The 16,526-nt window shown below is 44.6% G+C and overlaps 1 protein-coding gene across 1 annotated transcript in view; it reads right to left on the bottom strand.

Annotated features, from left to right (window-relative positions):
- Window positions 1-16,526, bottom strand: part of LOC138583747 (neurexin-3b) — a 255,381-nt gene that overhangs the window by 46,844 nt on the left and 192,011 nt on the right. The window contains exon 13 of the mRNA XM_069655717.1: window positions 4,337-4,508. Coding sequence (XP_069511818.1) covers window positions 4,337-4,508 — 172 coding nt within the window. The remainder of the gene's footprint in view (window positions 1-4,336; window positions 4,509-16,526) is intronic.

The following is a 16,526-nucleotide window of genomic DNA, read 5'->3' as shown; positions in this document are numbered from 1 at the left end:
CAACAAATTAAAACAAAAAACAAACACGGGGTTTTGCTTTGCGTTATAAACTTTATCAGTGCGACACAGTTGTTCTTTAAACTGTAATGCCTGTTTAAATATCCAGTTTTGGTTCAGTTTAAACAAATGCATGAACATCAAACACGCTGCAAAACTCCCTCCCTCTCTCTCTCTCCTGTCAATGACAAACATGTTACGACGCGCTGGGCAGAGTCATCATGAAGTACCGCTAGCTGCACGGCTAACAGAAGCTACAGTTAGCAGCGGTTACTTTAGCAAAGCTATCTGTGTAGCGGGAGCTTGTTTCTCAACAGAATTTCTTTGCTCATGTTATAAAGTTGTGTTTTTGCACATGAACGACAGAGACACTCTGATCCAGCAGCGTCTAACATTACAAAGTCTGAGAAGTGATGAATTCACTGCCTCGTCTCTTTCTCTCCATCCCCTCAATAATACACTTGTTGCACTGAGCGCCCCCTGCAGGCCTGGAGCACATCCGTTGTGTGGACTGGATTTGCAGCATTTTTTCTTTTGCATGTGTTTTTGACTTTGCAGCGCGTTTGATGTTAATGCATTTCTTTGGGCTTTTTTGCAGCACGTTTTTTCATTTGCAGCGCGTTCCTGACGTTGCATTTGTTTTGGACTCTTGCATGTGTTTTTGAATTTACATCGCCTCTGAATTTGCAGCCCGTTTCTTCTAATGGAAATCGTTTGGGCCGTTGCAGTGCGATGTCGGCCACCGTAGATTTATGTTATTAGAACTCTGAGAAATGACAAAAACTAAAATATAGTTCTATTAAGAAGTCAAAGGTAAATGTATAGAAATCTGATCTAAAATTGCTTCACTAATAATCTAAGGCAGGTCTTGTTTTAAACACAGCCTGCCAACAGATCCTTATGCCTCTCTGCTTTAGTGAGCCAACTTTTCAAAAACTGCTGTTGAGATGTCCAATTTGCACAGCCTCGCTATTCTGCAGGCAGCTTTGAATGACAAGCAATCCGCCAACACCTTTGTCTTCACCTATTCCTTAGCAGGGAGAGAGGGCATGCCCAGATCCGGTAACTGTTTATTGAGCGCCCCTGAGAGCCTTGTGGCGGCTGCTGCCTTCAAGTTAAGCATCGGGAGTGTGAGAAAGCAGTCGATGAGTCTGCAGCCCAACATGTAATTACTCATGAGATGACAACGCCTTTACAAGGGAGGGAGGGTGAAAGAAAAAATCAATCATCGTTGAATTACTATCACTGAGTGCCCTGCAAATTACCTGTGCAGAAGAGAAAAAGAAATTACCACGCATTCGATCCCCCGACCTCCACTCCTTTCCAAGACAATGGCAGGCGGACAGAAAAGGGAACAAACCTCAATGGGATCACTTGGAAGGAATCCAAAGCTAGAGAGGCCCCGGCTCTTTCTGTTGTGCATTTCTGAGACGCATACTCAACAAGCATTTAGCAGCGGTTTCTGAATTGGCGCTGGCTTTGGATCCAAGATATTGACAGACGTATTGATGTTGTTTGAGAAAACAACCATCAGAGTCTGATTCAAAGAGCCATTTGAGATAATTATGATGTTTGTGGAGGTTTAACCGTTTACTGAAGATGGAGAATAGTTGCATCTTTGTTTGATACACAACAGAGATACAAAGGAGCGCGGCAGATCATGCATCTGTGCAGCAAAGCGCTCACATTTGTCTGATTATGTCAACTCCTTCGATTTGCGCGCGTGAGTGTGGATGTGCGCGTAACGGAGACGTCAGTCGCGTGCGTGCTTGTGTGCACTTTTTTTTTTTTGAGTCTCTCAGTATTTTCCAGTACAACCGTGGCTGAATCGCAGTTATGAAACCCGTCTAACTTTATCTGCTCAGAGAAAAGCGAAAGACAGCCGACGGCAAAAGAAAGCCAGAGACAGAAGAGATTAGCATCACCTGCGCTGGCATTGAACCAAACCAAAACAGCGGGCCAGGTCACGCCAGGAGAGGCTGCTGCCCTGTCCTCGGTGGAGGCATGCGACTCGGAGCACGCTGTAGGGCTGCTGAGACATAGGGCTGAGAAGTGAAAGGGATCAACTCCTATTTGTGTGCTCCTTACCGATGGTCGCATCAGCATTTTTGTTCTTTTTTTTCCAGTGTTTGGAAAGAAACTATCTTAGCTCGTGATGACGGTTGTATTTCTGGACACGTCTCTGCTCACATTAGCGTCACATCTGGTAATGCAGCTCCATTTAATCTTCAGCATCGCCTATCTATTCTACATCTGTTTCCGTCCAATTATGTCTTGCCTATGTGGCAAAATTTCACCTCGGAGATCAATGAGGTTTCATATTATCTTTTGTCATCCCAGCTTCTTCTTGCCTCAACAGCCACTTTGTGCCCGTGCTGCTTCCCTGTGCGTCTCCCTCTCTCTGACTAAGTGAAATGGAAGAGTGGGTAATAGTGAACGAGGAAACAAAGGTTTCCTCTCCTAAGCTGAAAAGCAAGGAGACACAGATATCAAAGAGCAGGAGAGCCAGCTTAATTTAATTGACTGTTATGTAGAAGCGGGAGAGGATTTTTTTCCTCCCTTCCTTCTCCCCCTCACCTTTTCTCTCGCTCTCTCACCTCGCTAGCTGAGCGGCACATCTCGGTGCCAAATGAAGGGAGCGCCTGAGCCTCCGAATGGAGCGAGCTCTGTTTGATGACCCTATTTGTATTCTGCTGCTGTGCTGCTTGTGCTGACCTGGGAGTGAGAGATACAGGCAGGCTGCAGCTTTATCTGGCCAGCAGGCCACCCCTGGTTTCTGCCTCTATGCTCTCCTCTGCTGCCTGACGACCGAATGCCTCTTGGTGCCTTAAAATCCCTTTCCCTGAAATCAATTGGCCAGATGTTGCACAGTTAATGCCCCTCGCTAGACAAAAGATTCCAGCTTGGGGAGCTCCTTTCCTGTGGAGTCAGGTGTGGGAGCAAGACGGTGGAGTTTTTGGAGGCAGTGTCTGCAAAGTGTGCTCCAGCTGCAGCTAGATGCCTCTCACACCTCTTCTAATATACAGCAGCAGGGAGATAAAGCATGAAAAACTGTCCTGATACATTAAAAGCAATGTTGCAGCATGGGGAGGGGATGACATTTGTATTATTCTCCCTCTGCAAATGAGAAACGTCAAAGTAATTTATTCATAACTAACTTAATTTTTTGAAGTTTAATCATTTCCTCGGCTAGAATGATTCATTTTTGTGATTTGTACGCTGCGGCTTACAATTATATAGGCTGTGATATAAAGTTTCATTGTTTAACTGTCAGTTACTGTCAGAGCAGCTGACTTATCTCACAGTCGTATAAAAGGGTGCCGTGGATCATACAAGAAGTGCCGTTTCTCTACCTCGTCTATCTGTTTCTCGTTGTCAAAGTGGAATGCTGACTGGAGGAAAGATGTAAAAGTCAATGATGTCAGCAGAATTTTTAACCAGTGAAAACAGGTTCGAGGCGAAGCAAGCGCGCGGAAGGTGGCGAAAAACTGTTTCCTCTTCAAACAAGCTGCATGTAGCTTAGCCTGTTAGCGGACGCATAAGAAGGTATTGCCTTTCAAATCTGAACAGATGTTGAAAATGTGAGAGACCCCACACATGACGATATGTAATCATAGATTTAACAGTTTTGCTCCTACAGTGTGCGGAGAGCACACCACACGCTAACAGATTCATTCACCAACAACCAGAGTCCGACTCTCAACACCGGGAATCTCACTAAATCTCTCGCGGTCACGACAGGCTGGAAGAATTAGCGATGACAGTTTTTGGACTTTTTAACTGTGGATGAAGTGGTGGAGACCCCGTTTGCGTTTGTCGCCATGGCTGCGGTTGTCGTGCTTCCTTCTTCAGTCAGCTTGCTTCCCCATTGGCTATCGTTCGGTTCCATGTGACAATCCACAGACTGCGTGCTCGGCTGACCTCCGGGGGCCCCCCACAGAACAGGATAACAAATCGTAAATGTTGAACATGTTTAATATTTATGATTTGAAATCGGTGCGGCCACGACAGCCTTCGGAGCAGATCGGGGGAAGTAAAATCTTAACAGAACAGAACCATAAAAAAATCGGGACTTTGCTTACGATTGTTGGAAGGGGGGAATCGGGCCCAAAATCGGCCTGATTATCTTATAGTGTGTACCCCGCTTAAGGACATCCTTATTGGGGAAATCTCAAACAATCAGATGTTCATTTGTTGGCATCATCTCCCGCAAAGAATCACTGTTTGATATTATTATTGGAGCTTTTTTCTCAGGTGGTGTCCAGTGGTTTTAAAACTGTATTTTTACTCGTTAATCTCTTGCACACATTAAACATTAAAAGAATAAGAGGGGCATTACCTGAGGGGAAGTGTTCATTGACCGGCCAGTTGTCCACCTGCAAAGTGGCGTTGCCCCCGTTCCTGGTGAATCGGACCAAATGGTATTTGCCGTCGTTCACCGCCGTGGTCGTCTCCTTTACACTGATGTCCACCGTCCCGATGTTAAACGTCACACCTACTTTTCCTTGCTCCTGGAAAGAGACAAAGAGAAGAAGAGCAGAGGGAGTGAGTGTCTTTAAACATGAACCAGAAACTTCCATCAAAGCGAAATGAACGTACAAATTTCAAATGCTACTTTTTCCAAGGTTCCACGTATTGTTGCGCACTGATTAATTAATTATACTGTAAAAGTTCAATAAAGCTACTTGGATGAATGCCCCCGGCTGGTGCTAATGGTGAACTGCTCAGAGAACCTGAGGACGCTAGCTCGCTACGCTTCATTATACCCCTGTAATGTGATGAAAATAGGCTGCCAGCAGAGATTGTAATGATGAGTAATGCTCCCTGCAGCCTGTCACTGCACAAACTGGCAGGACAGATGCCTTTTTCTGCAGCGGCCCTTACCAACTGGATGAATACCATATGTTTTGTTTAGCTCCTAATGCTAAAGCAGCTTCACCGTGACCATAAATCGTGATCCCGGCCCATCGCTCCCTGACTCATCTCCCCTCGACCCCACTGATTTTCATGAGCTGCCAGCGTGTTTTATTGTGACTGCTTGCGTATTCATGGGCATGTAGGCGTTACAAGCGGAGGGTTTCAGAGCGGAGGCAGGAGGCAGGGCCTGAGTGAGCGGCGATGGGGAAGGGCTGTGTTTTCTGTGTCATTTGTTTTAATCCCCCACAGGGAATCTCTCAGTGTAATTACCTACTTTAGAAGGCACGAGCAGAGGGACCGTTTCTCATAACAAAAGCAAAATTAAGAAGGCTCACACATGGGGGCAGACACGTATTGTTAACTGATCATCTGAGACAGTGGCCCTGGCTAAGTGTTACAATGCAGACATTGATAATGTCAGGCTGAGTTTAACAGTGCTCGTTGGCATGAGAGCATTGCAAGACTGCAAGAACTGAAATGACACGCACTTAAACCTGCAGATCTCTATATAATGTTATGGCCTCTTAACGCCCTAGAAGAGCACTTAATAAGGCCAACGTATACTTTACAAAACCCTGAATGCTATTATATGAATAATATTATACTTAATATATCTGGATTGCTATGACAAGCTATAGTGTAGATTTATAAGCAGGCTTGGGGAGTAACGGAATACAAGTAGCAGCGTTACGTAATCAGGATACAGAAAAAGGCAGCTGTATTTCATATTTCGATTACAGATACATTTATTAAAAATGGGGATTACTGGCAGGATTACAATTTTAAAACACATTTTAAAATGAAGACGATATAATGCCAAAGATGCTCTATAACATCTGGAGTCTCATTTCTTAACCGTCCGTCTGACCGTCTCTCATAACACCACGCACCTGCGCGCACACGTTACGACACCCTGATGACATTGAGGGTGTTGCTGATGTTGATTAGGATGTTCATGATGATGATGATGACTGTACTGACCTTGTTGATGCTGCTAATGATTATGACTAAAAACACAAAAAAACAAAAACTTGTTACTTATGTTGCATTAACTCTCACATGTACGTCGATTTGGACACAAGCATCCGCTAAATGAAATTGTAACACTGTAACATCTCTACGACGCTTCACGACATCAACAGTCTCTGGTTGCTGTGGCCTGTGGTGAAAAAAAGGCTTTCACTGGGTGGAAATGGGAGCGACGACGCAGTGCAGTGTATGTACTGTTTCTTTAAGTTCGACTCGACGTCTAATTTAAAGAAACATTAACAGGTAAGACCAACCGCTAATATTAGCTGCACAGAATTCCAGTTACAAATGTTAGCTAACCTGTCGTCGTCTTCTTCTACTACTGAAAACAGTTGGGATGGTGTGGGTAAAAACACAAGCCCCAGACTGGAATAAGTTTATCGCAGTTTACTTGAAGTTTGAGTGTGAAGTAGTGTGAATAACATACTTAACAAAGTACATTTAAATGTGCATAATTACCGCTATTGATTTAAAAAGGCATTCGCACATGACAAAAGTATTGACATTTCTTTTCTCTCGTCTTTGTTTGGAGATTTATTGAAGCAATCCAAAAGTAACTGAAAGTAATCAGTTACTTTAAAGTTATGATAATTGGATGAGGTTACATTTTTTAACAGGTAATTAGTAACTGTACCGGAATACATTTTTAAAGTAACCCTCCCAACTCTGTAAATAAATGAAGAGGGTGTTTATTGGTGCCGACAGGCCTTTAGACTTCAAGTTTTCTGCTCCAGCAACACATTTTATAAATTGGTTTACTCTGCATTTTTCCTGTGAAGGAAAAAGAAACACACATGAGATGAATAAGGGGCAAATATTTACTTTTAAATCAAGTTCAGTCCTACATTTCTGCTCTTTAAGTAGAGCACCTAGAAAACCACGGAAGAAAGCACACAGCTTCTTTAAATAAGGATCCTGTTTTTGTGTCTTTGCATTTTTCTAAGCGCATGGCTGCAGGGGTGTATTCTTGTCTTGATTTAGGGTACAGAGCATCCAGCAGAAATGTAATCCTTCAACTTTTCAGGAAGTTCTTCAAACTATGCAGTGCGATGACTTTGCATGCAGTAACCGCACACACCGTAGTTTCCTCAACAGCCCATTTTATCCACCGAGCCAAGTCTGAGGACCTGCCGTGTATTCAATGCCTCGCTCATACTTACAGTTAAAACATCCTTTGTCTATTCATGAAAGAAGATGGGGAGAACAGCATTACAGTGTGCTTGAGACCATAATGCAGGGAACGACGAGTGGCTCTCCTCTGTAACAATCTCCAGCTTCGGCTAATAATGGAAAAAGAATGTCGCCGAAGACACGAGAAAGCCATCTCCTAAAAGCCGAGGTAGAGCTCAGAGTGGGAGCCAGACAAGCAGAGTATCTGAACGCGCACTTAACGTCTCTGTCGGAGGCTGTAAATGGGTTCTTAATTTAAGCAGTTGTCATTAAAACTTAGAGCAACAGACAAATGCATACAATAAAAGCGCGTGTGCGTAAAATGTATGGCTGGCACACAGATACACACACACTCCCCGCACCTAGACAGGCAAAAAGTAAGCGCACACACAAATATGTTGATGATTTAATGTGACAAGGTGATGTTCGGTGTGTGTGCTGTACCGTGAAAAATACTACTAAAGCATCCCGGCTCTCCTGACTAATGACAGGACCTTTTCCTGGTAGGGAAAAAAAAAAAGCACACTATGTCTGACGGCCTGCGCGCATACAAAGCACAGACAGACGCATCAGCACTAGTACATCCACTGTGACCTTCAGAGGCTGTGGCAGCCCCGGCTCTCCTGTGTAGTCGCATCAAAGCCACATCACCGACCCACTAATACCTACAAACAAAGACAGATCGTCACCCCTCTGGCCCTGGTACAAACAAACAACAAAACACAACAATTGTACACCCCTGTAACGGTTGCTGAGTGCCTCCGGGCAGTGCGCACAGAGGAGGCGGTGTGTGGTAGCTCCTCGCAATGCCTCCTCTTTCCTTCTTTCTCTGCACTACTCCTGTTGTCCGGCTCCGCCACCCACCTGCCAGCGCACCCCCCTGCCCCGCGCTGCAGCAATGTTTGATTGACAGATCCAATTACGTTTTTTATTGGCCTGTCGCTCGCGAGGCGGGAAGGCACTTCATTGTCTCCTGAGCAAAGGGGAAAAATGGCTATTGTTCTTTTAGTGGAAAAGATGATGGCCACAATTCCAGGCGTAAACAAATGATGCGCGGAGAATCACTTCTAAACTTACACACACACACAAAGTCAGAGAGTGTAACCTTGCGCTAAGGAATCTTTGTGCCTTTCAATCACTCTCAAAGCAAACGCTCTAAACACGACGATACAGTATGGAAAGTGGTCATTTACTGCTATGATATGCTGAAGCCGTTTTCTACTCACACATGCTCCCACTCTCTATTTAATGCCAATCACAAATACTGGCTGTGTTAGCGCCATAGGAATAGAAGGGGATTATGTTGGCGTTTTGTTCCGTGTCACATAAGTGTACAGTATGTGTGGGCATGTTGTGTTCGCTCCCTCTGTGCAACTAAGACTGATAAATGTAATTCCAGAGAGCAACGCTGCTCCCCCCTCCTTCCCTCCTCGATTTGCGCGGCCCGGGCTTGGCACGAGGAGCTGGAGCAGTCCCACGTGACCCGGCGCACACTGACATCAGTAATCAGGCCCGCCGCAATCCAATTCAGCGCCGATCAATGCCTCCAACACAAGCAGCGCCTCGGGCAGAGTGAAAGAGAGAGAATAACTCAAAGCAGCGGTGGGCGATCCTGCAGACAGGCATCACAGGCGGCTCTTAGCAGACAGCTGCTGTACAGAGGACAAACCCGGTCACAATAGACTCCAGCCCAAGCTCGCTGAATGGTCATTCTAAACAGATACATACATCTGAGGGACGTCTTACGGAGGTGAGAGGGGTAGAGTTAGCACGCTTAGCTCTGCTGGGGAGACAGGAAGCTAGGCATCAAGACGGAGAGAGGAGTAGATAAATTCATATGCTTATCCAGCAGATATTTTCTGTAAGATGATGTGCATTGAAAGCACTTCAAAGGCCAAAGATCTTATTAAAGCGGGAGTTTTTATGCCACAAAAGGCATTTCAATCAAGCCCTGATTGAAATCCGGTCCGAGCGCAGAGCACTTGTAGTGGGATAATTCCAGTGGATCTATATTAGGTCTCAAATGGGAGGTCTCATATCAAGAATGTGAACACGTCCCAGGGCGGGAGTTTGGGTTACATATCCAGCCTTTTATCTGACATCAGCGCTCAAGTTAGCTTTTGTGGTCGGGGGGAGGGGGGGGGGTCATCAAAAGTGGATCATGGAAGCAGTGGAAGCCGAATCAATAGAGTGGAGAAGCTAGGACAACGTGAGACACCGTGGATTGATGCACCTGGCCTTCACAGTGCCAAAGCCATTTATTGTCAGTAATTGACAGAGATAACTCATAGGCGGCGCGGTGATTTGTAGCTGTCTGTTCTTGTGCGTATCAGGCTGGAGAGTCTGGAATTTGCAGAGGGGTCGGATGTTCGAGGCTGTGTTTATGCAAGTCATTTCTTCACGTAGAGAATAAACTGAAAACTCGACAGGCTCTTTGACAAGTGAAATCAGTGGTATATTTGTTGGGGTCCTTGAAATTATGTTACCTTACTGGTGAAATTGAAGGAAACTAAATTGAGTCATAAAAATGCAAATACACAGCGTGTGCAACCAAATAAGTGAGTTATTGGACAGAACATTTGCTAAACCTACACAATAAAGGTGCATGTAAATGTCACTGATTGACATGAACCTTCACTCAAACGAACACGGGCATCATCATTAGTGTTGACTAAATCCTTCATACAGTGTGTCCTGTTTGATGTACTCACTAGAGCAGAAAAATCCATCCTCCTATGAAAGTAGTCCCCAACAGATCAAGCACTACTGCTGATAATACAATGTCAATGTCCGGCTGTAACCCCTTAACGTTTTTAAACATTACATTATTAAACTGGGACCCATTTATATAAAATGGATATCTTCAGTAGAATCAATGGGCTGCCGTTTTACTGCTGGGGGTGAGAGAGAGACTAACTCAACGCTGATTTTAGCCTGTCTTTAAAAGTATATATAAAGAGCATTGGTGTAATTATGGGCGGTGCGACCGGCTGGCACAGCACCAGGATTTTTTCTCTACCGGTGCTAAGGGGGAGCTTGACCAATACCTGGGGGTGCTAAGAAAATAATAGATTCTCATGACATTAGAGTTACTTTATAAGCAGCTCTGGTACAAAGCAGATCCGATATAAATGTAGTTTTTAATTCAATTTGGCCTAAAGTTATTCAACTAAATAGCTAAAAGCTTAAAACAACTGACTACAGGCAAGGACAAAAAAGTTCAAGGTGAGAGACTTCAGCACCAAACAGCACCGGACAGCGCCCAGCAACAACAACACGATCCATCCAGAATGACAAGTGCATATCTTATGCAAAATCAGACACCTATGCATTGGTAATGTTTCGGACAAAATGGCTATCATAACGTCAGGAATAAAATTAATAATGAGAAGAAGTGCAGCCGTAACAAGAAGTGCAAACAGCCTGTTAACTGTGCGCACACTTGAACTCACAATCTTGGTGATCATGTTCCTATTGAAAACAGAAAATACACACGTCCAGCTTTGCATTAAATGTAAAGGATTAAACGTCAATCACAATGTCAGAAATAAAATTAATGAAAATAACAGCCCATCTAAAGTGCAGCCAGTGTGTGTAAACAGTCTATTAACGGTGCACACAAATAAATAAGTCAAACAAATATCACAATCTTGGTGATGTTAGTATTGCAAACTCATGAAGTGTTGTATTTACAGAAGGACAATGTGTCTGTTGTTGTGGTTTAGTGCAAATGAGTCCATAATCTTCTGGAGGTCCAGGGCCTTAATTCTTTCTGCGTGAATGGACAGGAAGGCAAGGTTGCTGAGTCAACGGTTTGCCATTCTGTTTCTCAGGTCTTCATGCGACGTATGCAGGGAAAACTGTGCTCAAATGACGCAGAGGTTTCTGGCGGTGTGAAAGATCTGCGTAAAAGTTTATAGATGTCCACAAATGAGTCTTTGTAAGGTCGTCAACGGCCTTAACTGGGGCTATGTGGTATTGTGACGGGGCTATAGCATCCCCCAGCCCGGTGCAGAGCCGTGCGTGGCGACCGTAACAATCCACTGGGGCTCGTGACGAACGTCCACTGGTGCCAGTTTATTAAACACGTTGGGTGAAAGGTAGTCAGCGCACTGTGGCGCAGGAATATGGATGTTAAGATGTAAAATTAACCTCACCAATCAGTTAGATCACACAGACTTTGCTGAGCGCAAGGCCTGCAGGATAAACTTCTAAGAGGTCTGCATGTCATTGTCTCAGTGGCTGTCATTCATAATGTGTACGCATATATTCTAAAGCTTCTGTGCTTTTCTTCTGGTTGTGTGTTTTATGCTTATCAACACACAGAGTAGCTGTTTGGGATGTTTTGTAGTTTAAAGGAATCAGGCTGTGGTGGTTTCAGGCAGGCTGTTTGATTAGAGTAGATAAACGTGTCGCTACGGCTGCTGTCCGTGGTTCTGATCATCGGCTGGCTTGGATGAGAGTCGCGCCGTGAGTCTCAACAGGATGACATAAAGCGTCTGCTTTGAAACAGTTTGGAGTGGTTGTGTGTGTCTGTGCGCACGAGCGTGGGCTTCTGTTCAGGGCGAGGGAGAGGGCCCAAAAACGTATTTGCAGCGGGGCCCATCACAGTTATGTTACGCTACTGATATAGAGCCTTATATACAGAACCAGCCTTGTTTCTGAAATTGTGGCGCACACAACATTTAATAAGTACAATAAAAAAACTTGAACAGCACTGTGTCTTACTAAAAAACAATGTCCCTCTTACCCTGGTTAATCCACAGAACACGCTGACAGGAGGTTTCATGGGGGCTATTTCTCTGATAGAGGGCCCTTTCTTTGAAAACCTGGCACAGAGAGTTCTTTGGATTACACAGAGTAACAAGGCCGACCATTCTGAAAGAACAGCGACGTTTTAATGTGTTTCTTTTTATCTGAGAGCACAGGCAAATAAATCTGATAATAAGCGTGGCTTGATGCCACAGCTGGTTTTAGAGTAAACTTTTTTTTCCTTTAAAAGTTGAGGTATACTGGGAGTCATGGGCATTTCTTTGACTGGATGAAATGGACATATAGTGTTTTAAAAGAAAGTACAGATGCATTTTTTAATGTCATGAATAAAGCACAGTTTGATATACATGTAGCTGCTCATAGCAGTGATGCATATTTAGCGCTGCGGACGGACGAGCACCACAAAAAGGCACTAATTTTGGAAACACAGACTCCACGGTGGGACTGAATAAAACAGTGCAGACACGGTTTTACTTTCTGGTATAGGAAGCAGAGACTGCAGGGTTCAAGGCTCCCGGATCTGCACAGGGACAGTCTTAATGCACTATTCAAATGAACAGTCCTCTGAAAACTGTGAAATTTCATTAATCTTTAAGTGGCTCGACGGTTCATTCAGACATTCATAATCGGCTGCAGAGCTGTTGTGAGAGGAGATGTGGGAGGATACAAGGCGCAGAGGCCTGGTGCCTCTGAAATATTGATCACACCTAAAAGAACCCAGAGGTCTAACACAGGCTATATTTCACACCTGAGAGAGCCAGGAACAGCTTCATCGAATGGACAGGCACAAAATGGCTGCCATCTTACTTTACTCGAGCTGAAGCGGGGGTGCTGTTGTAGGTAATTGCGGGGGTAATACCAGTGAGTCCATTAGCCAGTTGGTTAATGCCCAGGAGTGCCAGCTAGCGTTAGCCCAGACTGAAGAGGACGAGTCAGTGCATTTTTAATACCAACACAAGCAGCAGCGTTGCAGAGGAAGGTAATGGCTGTGACTCCTGCGCTCGGGCTCAATGTCAAACTCGGAGCCTCGCTCTTTGATCCTCTGCCGCAGAATATGAATCGCGCAGGGTCAGCCTTATCAATTATTTACACCCACTCTTTCTCTGTTTCCTGTTTGTCCGCTCTTGTGGCTGTAACTTGCCCTGACACTAATGGCCGATGGCTCGGTGAAAACATTTATCAATGTTACAGCAGAGTCCTCTCCGGCTCTATACTATCACTTTCAGCCTTTTGGAACTGGGAGTACTGACACTGCACTGATCCTAATCATCACTACTATACTTTACTGAACGTGTCCTGGCTGCAGCGTCTCAGCAAACTCTCTGTCCCTGAAAGAACCTTTAGATGCTGGATACACGAGCAATGAATCTGTACTTTATTTCATGAACTACAGACCAAAGTTTATAATATATTAAATACATTTTCATACTCTTAGAAAAACTTTTTATTCACTATCTTCTTCTCTCAAGTTTGTTGAGCACATTGTCCTTTATAAATCATCTGCACTGAATCACTGTGAGACATTTTTATGCATCATTTGCATTTAAATGTACATTTAGCATTTTTGGAAACTGAAAAATCAGCATCCCCTATAAATAACAGGCAAATAACCAGTGTGTCAGTACTTTGTTTGTCTGAATTTGTAAAATCTACACTTCTCTTATTAGTATTGCTAAATATATTATCTACTGCATCTACAAGCTCTTTTAACACTGCCCTGGGGGTATAGGACACATTTTCCTGCACCAGGAATCTGTATTACAGGAACAAAAAGAGAAAAAAAAATGTCACTGTCAATCTTAAATCATCTATTGGATAGGGCGACGCCAGTTTAGTTCAGAGGTTAAAGCGTGTGCCCCATGTATGAAAGCACGGCCCTCAACGCAGCAGCCTCAGGTTCGACTCCGACCCTCTGCCCTTTGCTGCTTGTCATCCCCAATCTCTATTTAGGCAGGGACGTAGATTTCAGGGACGGGAAGGGTTCTGGTTTCCGTTTGTACTACGCTTGTAGTCCGAGGAATTTAGACCAATCACATATCAGCAGGCTGCGGCGTATGCAGGACAAAACAGTCCATGTGACATCCCGGCTCCCACCAGCGGCTACCTGATAACGATTTAGCTTCTTATGAATCTCTTTAAACAGACGTCTGCATGCAAGCCGTTAAGCGTTCAGATTTCCCGACTTCCTCTAATGCATCAGATCGATCCGACAAACGAGCATTTTAAAAGTTTTCTTCTCCTCTTGAGGACAGACCTGACAAAGCTTCATTTTGACATCATGATGTTGACGTTTCAGCAAAGGTAAGACCCGTTTATTAAAGTCAAACACAAGAAAAACGGTTTATTTTTCTGTACGCACGCAGAAAAGGAGGTCTTGACTGGAAGTCGTTTATCCCTAATCGCTGGCTAAACCGGATACGACATGTTCACCGGTGTCCCCAGAGGCTATATCGTCGTCAGACTGTAGCTGATGGGATCCGAGATCGTTCCCACTCCTCCCACATTTCCAGCAAATAAAGGCAAGAGGCTTAAAAACATAATCTTTAAAAAAAAATTTGATTGTTTGGTTCTTAAAATTAAATACATCTGCATTTGACTTCTAACCCTCAACCCCCTATTTTCTCTTAGTCACAAAAAGCCCAGCTTGTGAAAATAATACAAGCAGTACCCTTTCCATTCCCTTCTATCCATATAATTATGGGCCTTTACTAAATATATAACCAGACACCACTTTGCTCTCACATGTTATAATGGATCGGCAACAGGAAACATTTCTAGAGAGCAGCTCTACTGAAAGGTTCAGAGCGATGCTCCGTCTCTGTTTATGGTCAGACTACTACACAGCTGAACTAATTATAATGCACACTGTGTAATTACAAGCTTGCTAAACCACAGAAGCGTGTTAAAACTTAAAACAGCCATGAATTTTCATCTGTCTGACCTGCTGCTACAGTATTTCATTTGCACCATTACAATGCAGAGTGCAGCGGCAGAGAGCCACGTGTAATCAGGCCTTACGTGTACAAACATCGCGGTGATTGTACTAATACGCAGCTTGGACGGATTTTTTTGCACCAGCTGTTAAGAAGGTGCCGGGCATAATTCTTTAGCTTGATTGCATTTAGCTCTGCACCAGCGTCCATGAAAGAGAAGGCAGGTTCTGTGTGACCTCACGCAGCACCATGTTGGGCCGCGCGGTCCCCCGAGCGCCAGGGGGCTCATTTAGAAAAAAAAAAGAGCCAATGAATGGGATTTGTGCTAGATGGAATAATATGCTGTGAAAGTCCATTAGGGACCAGGCTAATGAAATTGAAACAGCTTGGTGATCAAATTAGAATCTGTTCGGCAGATATTTAATTTAATGTGCTGCTGAATTCGAGCACTTTCTATTTGGTCGCTCCAGAATGAAACCAGCGCGCAATAAATCAGACGGGGACACATCTGATCCTACATTCTCTGCTCTGCTCATTTCTCTGAAATGAACAACCTTGTAATGTCTGTATTTGCACGGAATCCCGCAAACATACAGCAGGCAGAGTACAAACACACAGGGAGACTTTATCTTTGACCTTTCAGAGCGTCTCCCGGTGAGAGCACCTTCAGTCACAATCGCATGCATCGCCGCAGCTGCTTTGGTAAAGAGTCACGGGGTGAAATTATTTGAATAGGCACACAAAAGATCCCAGCTTGTTTGGAGAGCTGCCCTCTGTATTTTGCACGCTCCTCTTAGCATGTCTGGGACGGTATGCAAAGCAAAAACCACGCGGGGAGAAAGAGAAGCGGAGGGAAAAAAGCCTCAACAGTTGCTATTTCTGTTTGAAAGCTGCATCCTCCCAATTATCAAACCTGATGGTAATTATTGGAGCAGGAAGAACACATTGTAAATAAAGGGAAAGCCGTGCCATGGCGACTCTTTCTAATAAAACCAAATGGACAGAGTGCCTCTCTCGTCTTGTGAGCGGGCGCCATAAACAAGTCTTTGAACATCTTTGAGCGAAGCTTGGACTGCACTTCATTGAGTGAGAAAAGAGAGACAGACAGAGGGATGGAAGAAGAGAGAGAGAGACGCAGCTTCTCATCCATCTGTTTATGTACACATACTATTCTGGGCACGCACTTCCAGGCACAAACAGACGGGCCGATGAATGTAAACACACAAACGTGCACGTGCACACACACACACTCACACAGACGGGTGTGTTTTTTTTTTGTCACAGGCCTTGTTTGTCCAATGTTGTCTCTGCACGCTGCATTAGAATTAGAGGTGCTAACACCCACAAGCGCGGGAACAGGTGTTAAAATGCTAAATGCTAATGGCTGGCGTCTACAGTAGACAGTGTTATGATCCCACGCCGGCTATGGCAGGTCTAGATTGTGGAAGGTGAAGTGAAGTAAAAAAAAAAAAAAAAGAGGGGAGGGATGCTTGTTCCCAAATCACAGGAGATGATGCGGCAGAGGAAAAGGCCCTCCTCTGTTCCCCGCCAAAAGGGGGCGGAGGAGGGTGCCAGTTGGATCGCCCCAGAACACGCTGGCAGCAGAGAGGTGGGTGGTCTGTTGCCAAGGGTAACCTGCCTGGGATCAAGACGATACCCTCCACCCCGCCTGCTGAGGTGTCAGAGATGAAGGTGGAAAGGGAAAGG

The sequence above is a fragment of the Semicossyphus pulcher genome, unplaced genomic scaffold, assembly GCF_022749685.1.
Source record: "Semicossyphus pulcher isolate SPU_LCO1_2020_fin unplaced genomic scaffold, fSemPul1.0.p SCAF_11, whole genome shotgun sequence".
Taxonomy (NCBI): domain Eukaryota; kingdom Metazoa; phylum Chordata; class Actinopteri; order Labriformes; family Labridae; genus Semicossyphus; species Semicossyphus pulcher.
Note: the sequence above shows the minus strand (reverse complement) of the source record. Positions and strands in the feature narration are given on the sequence as shown.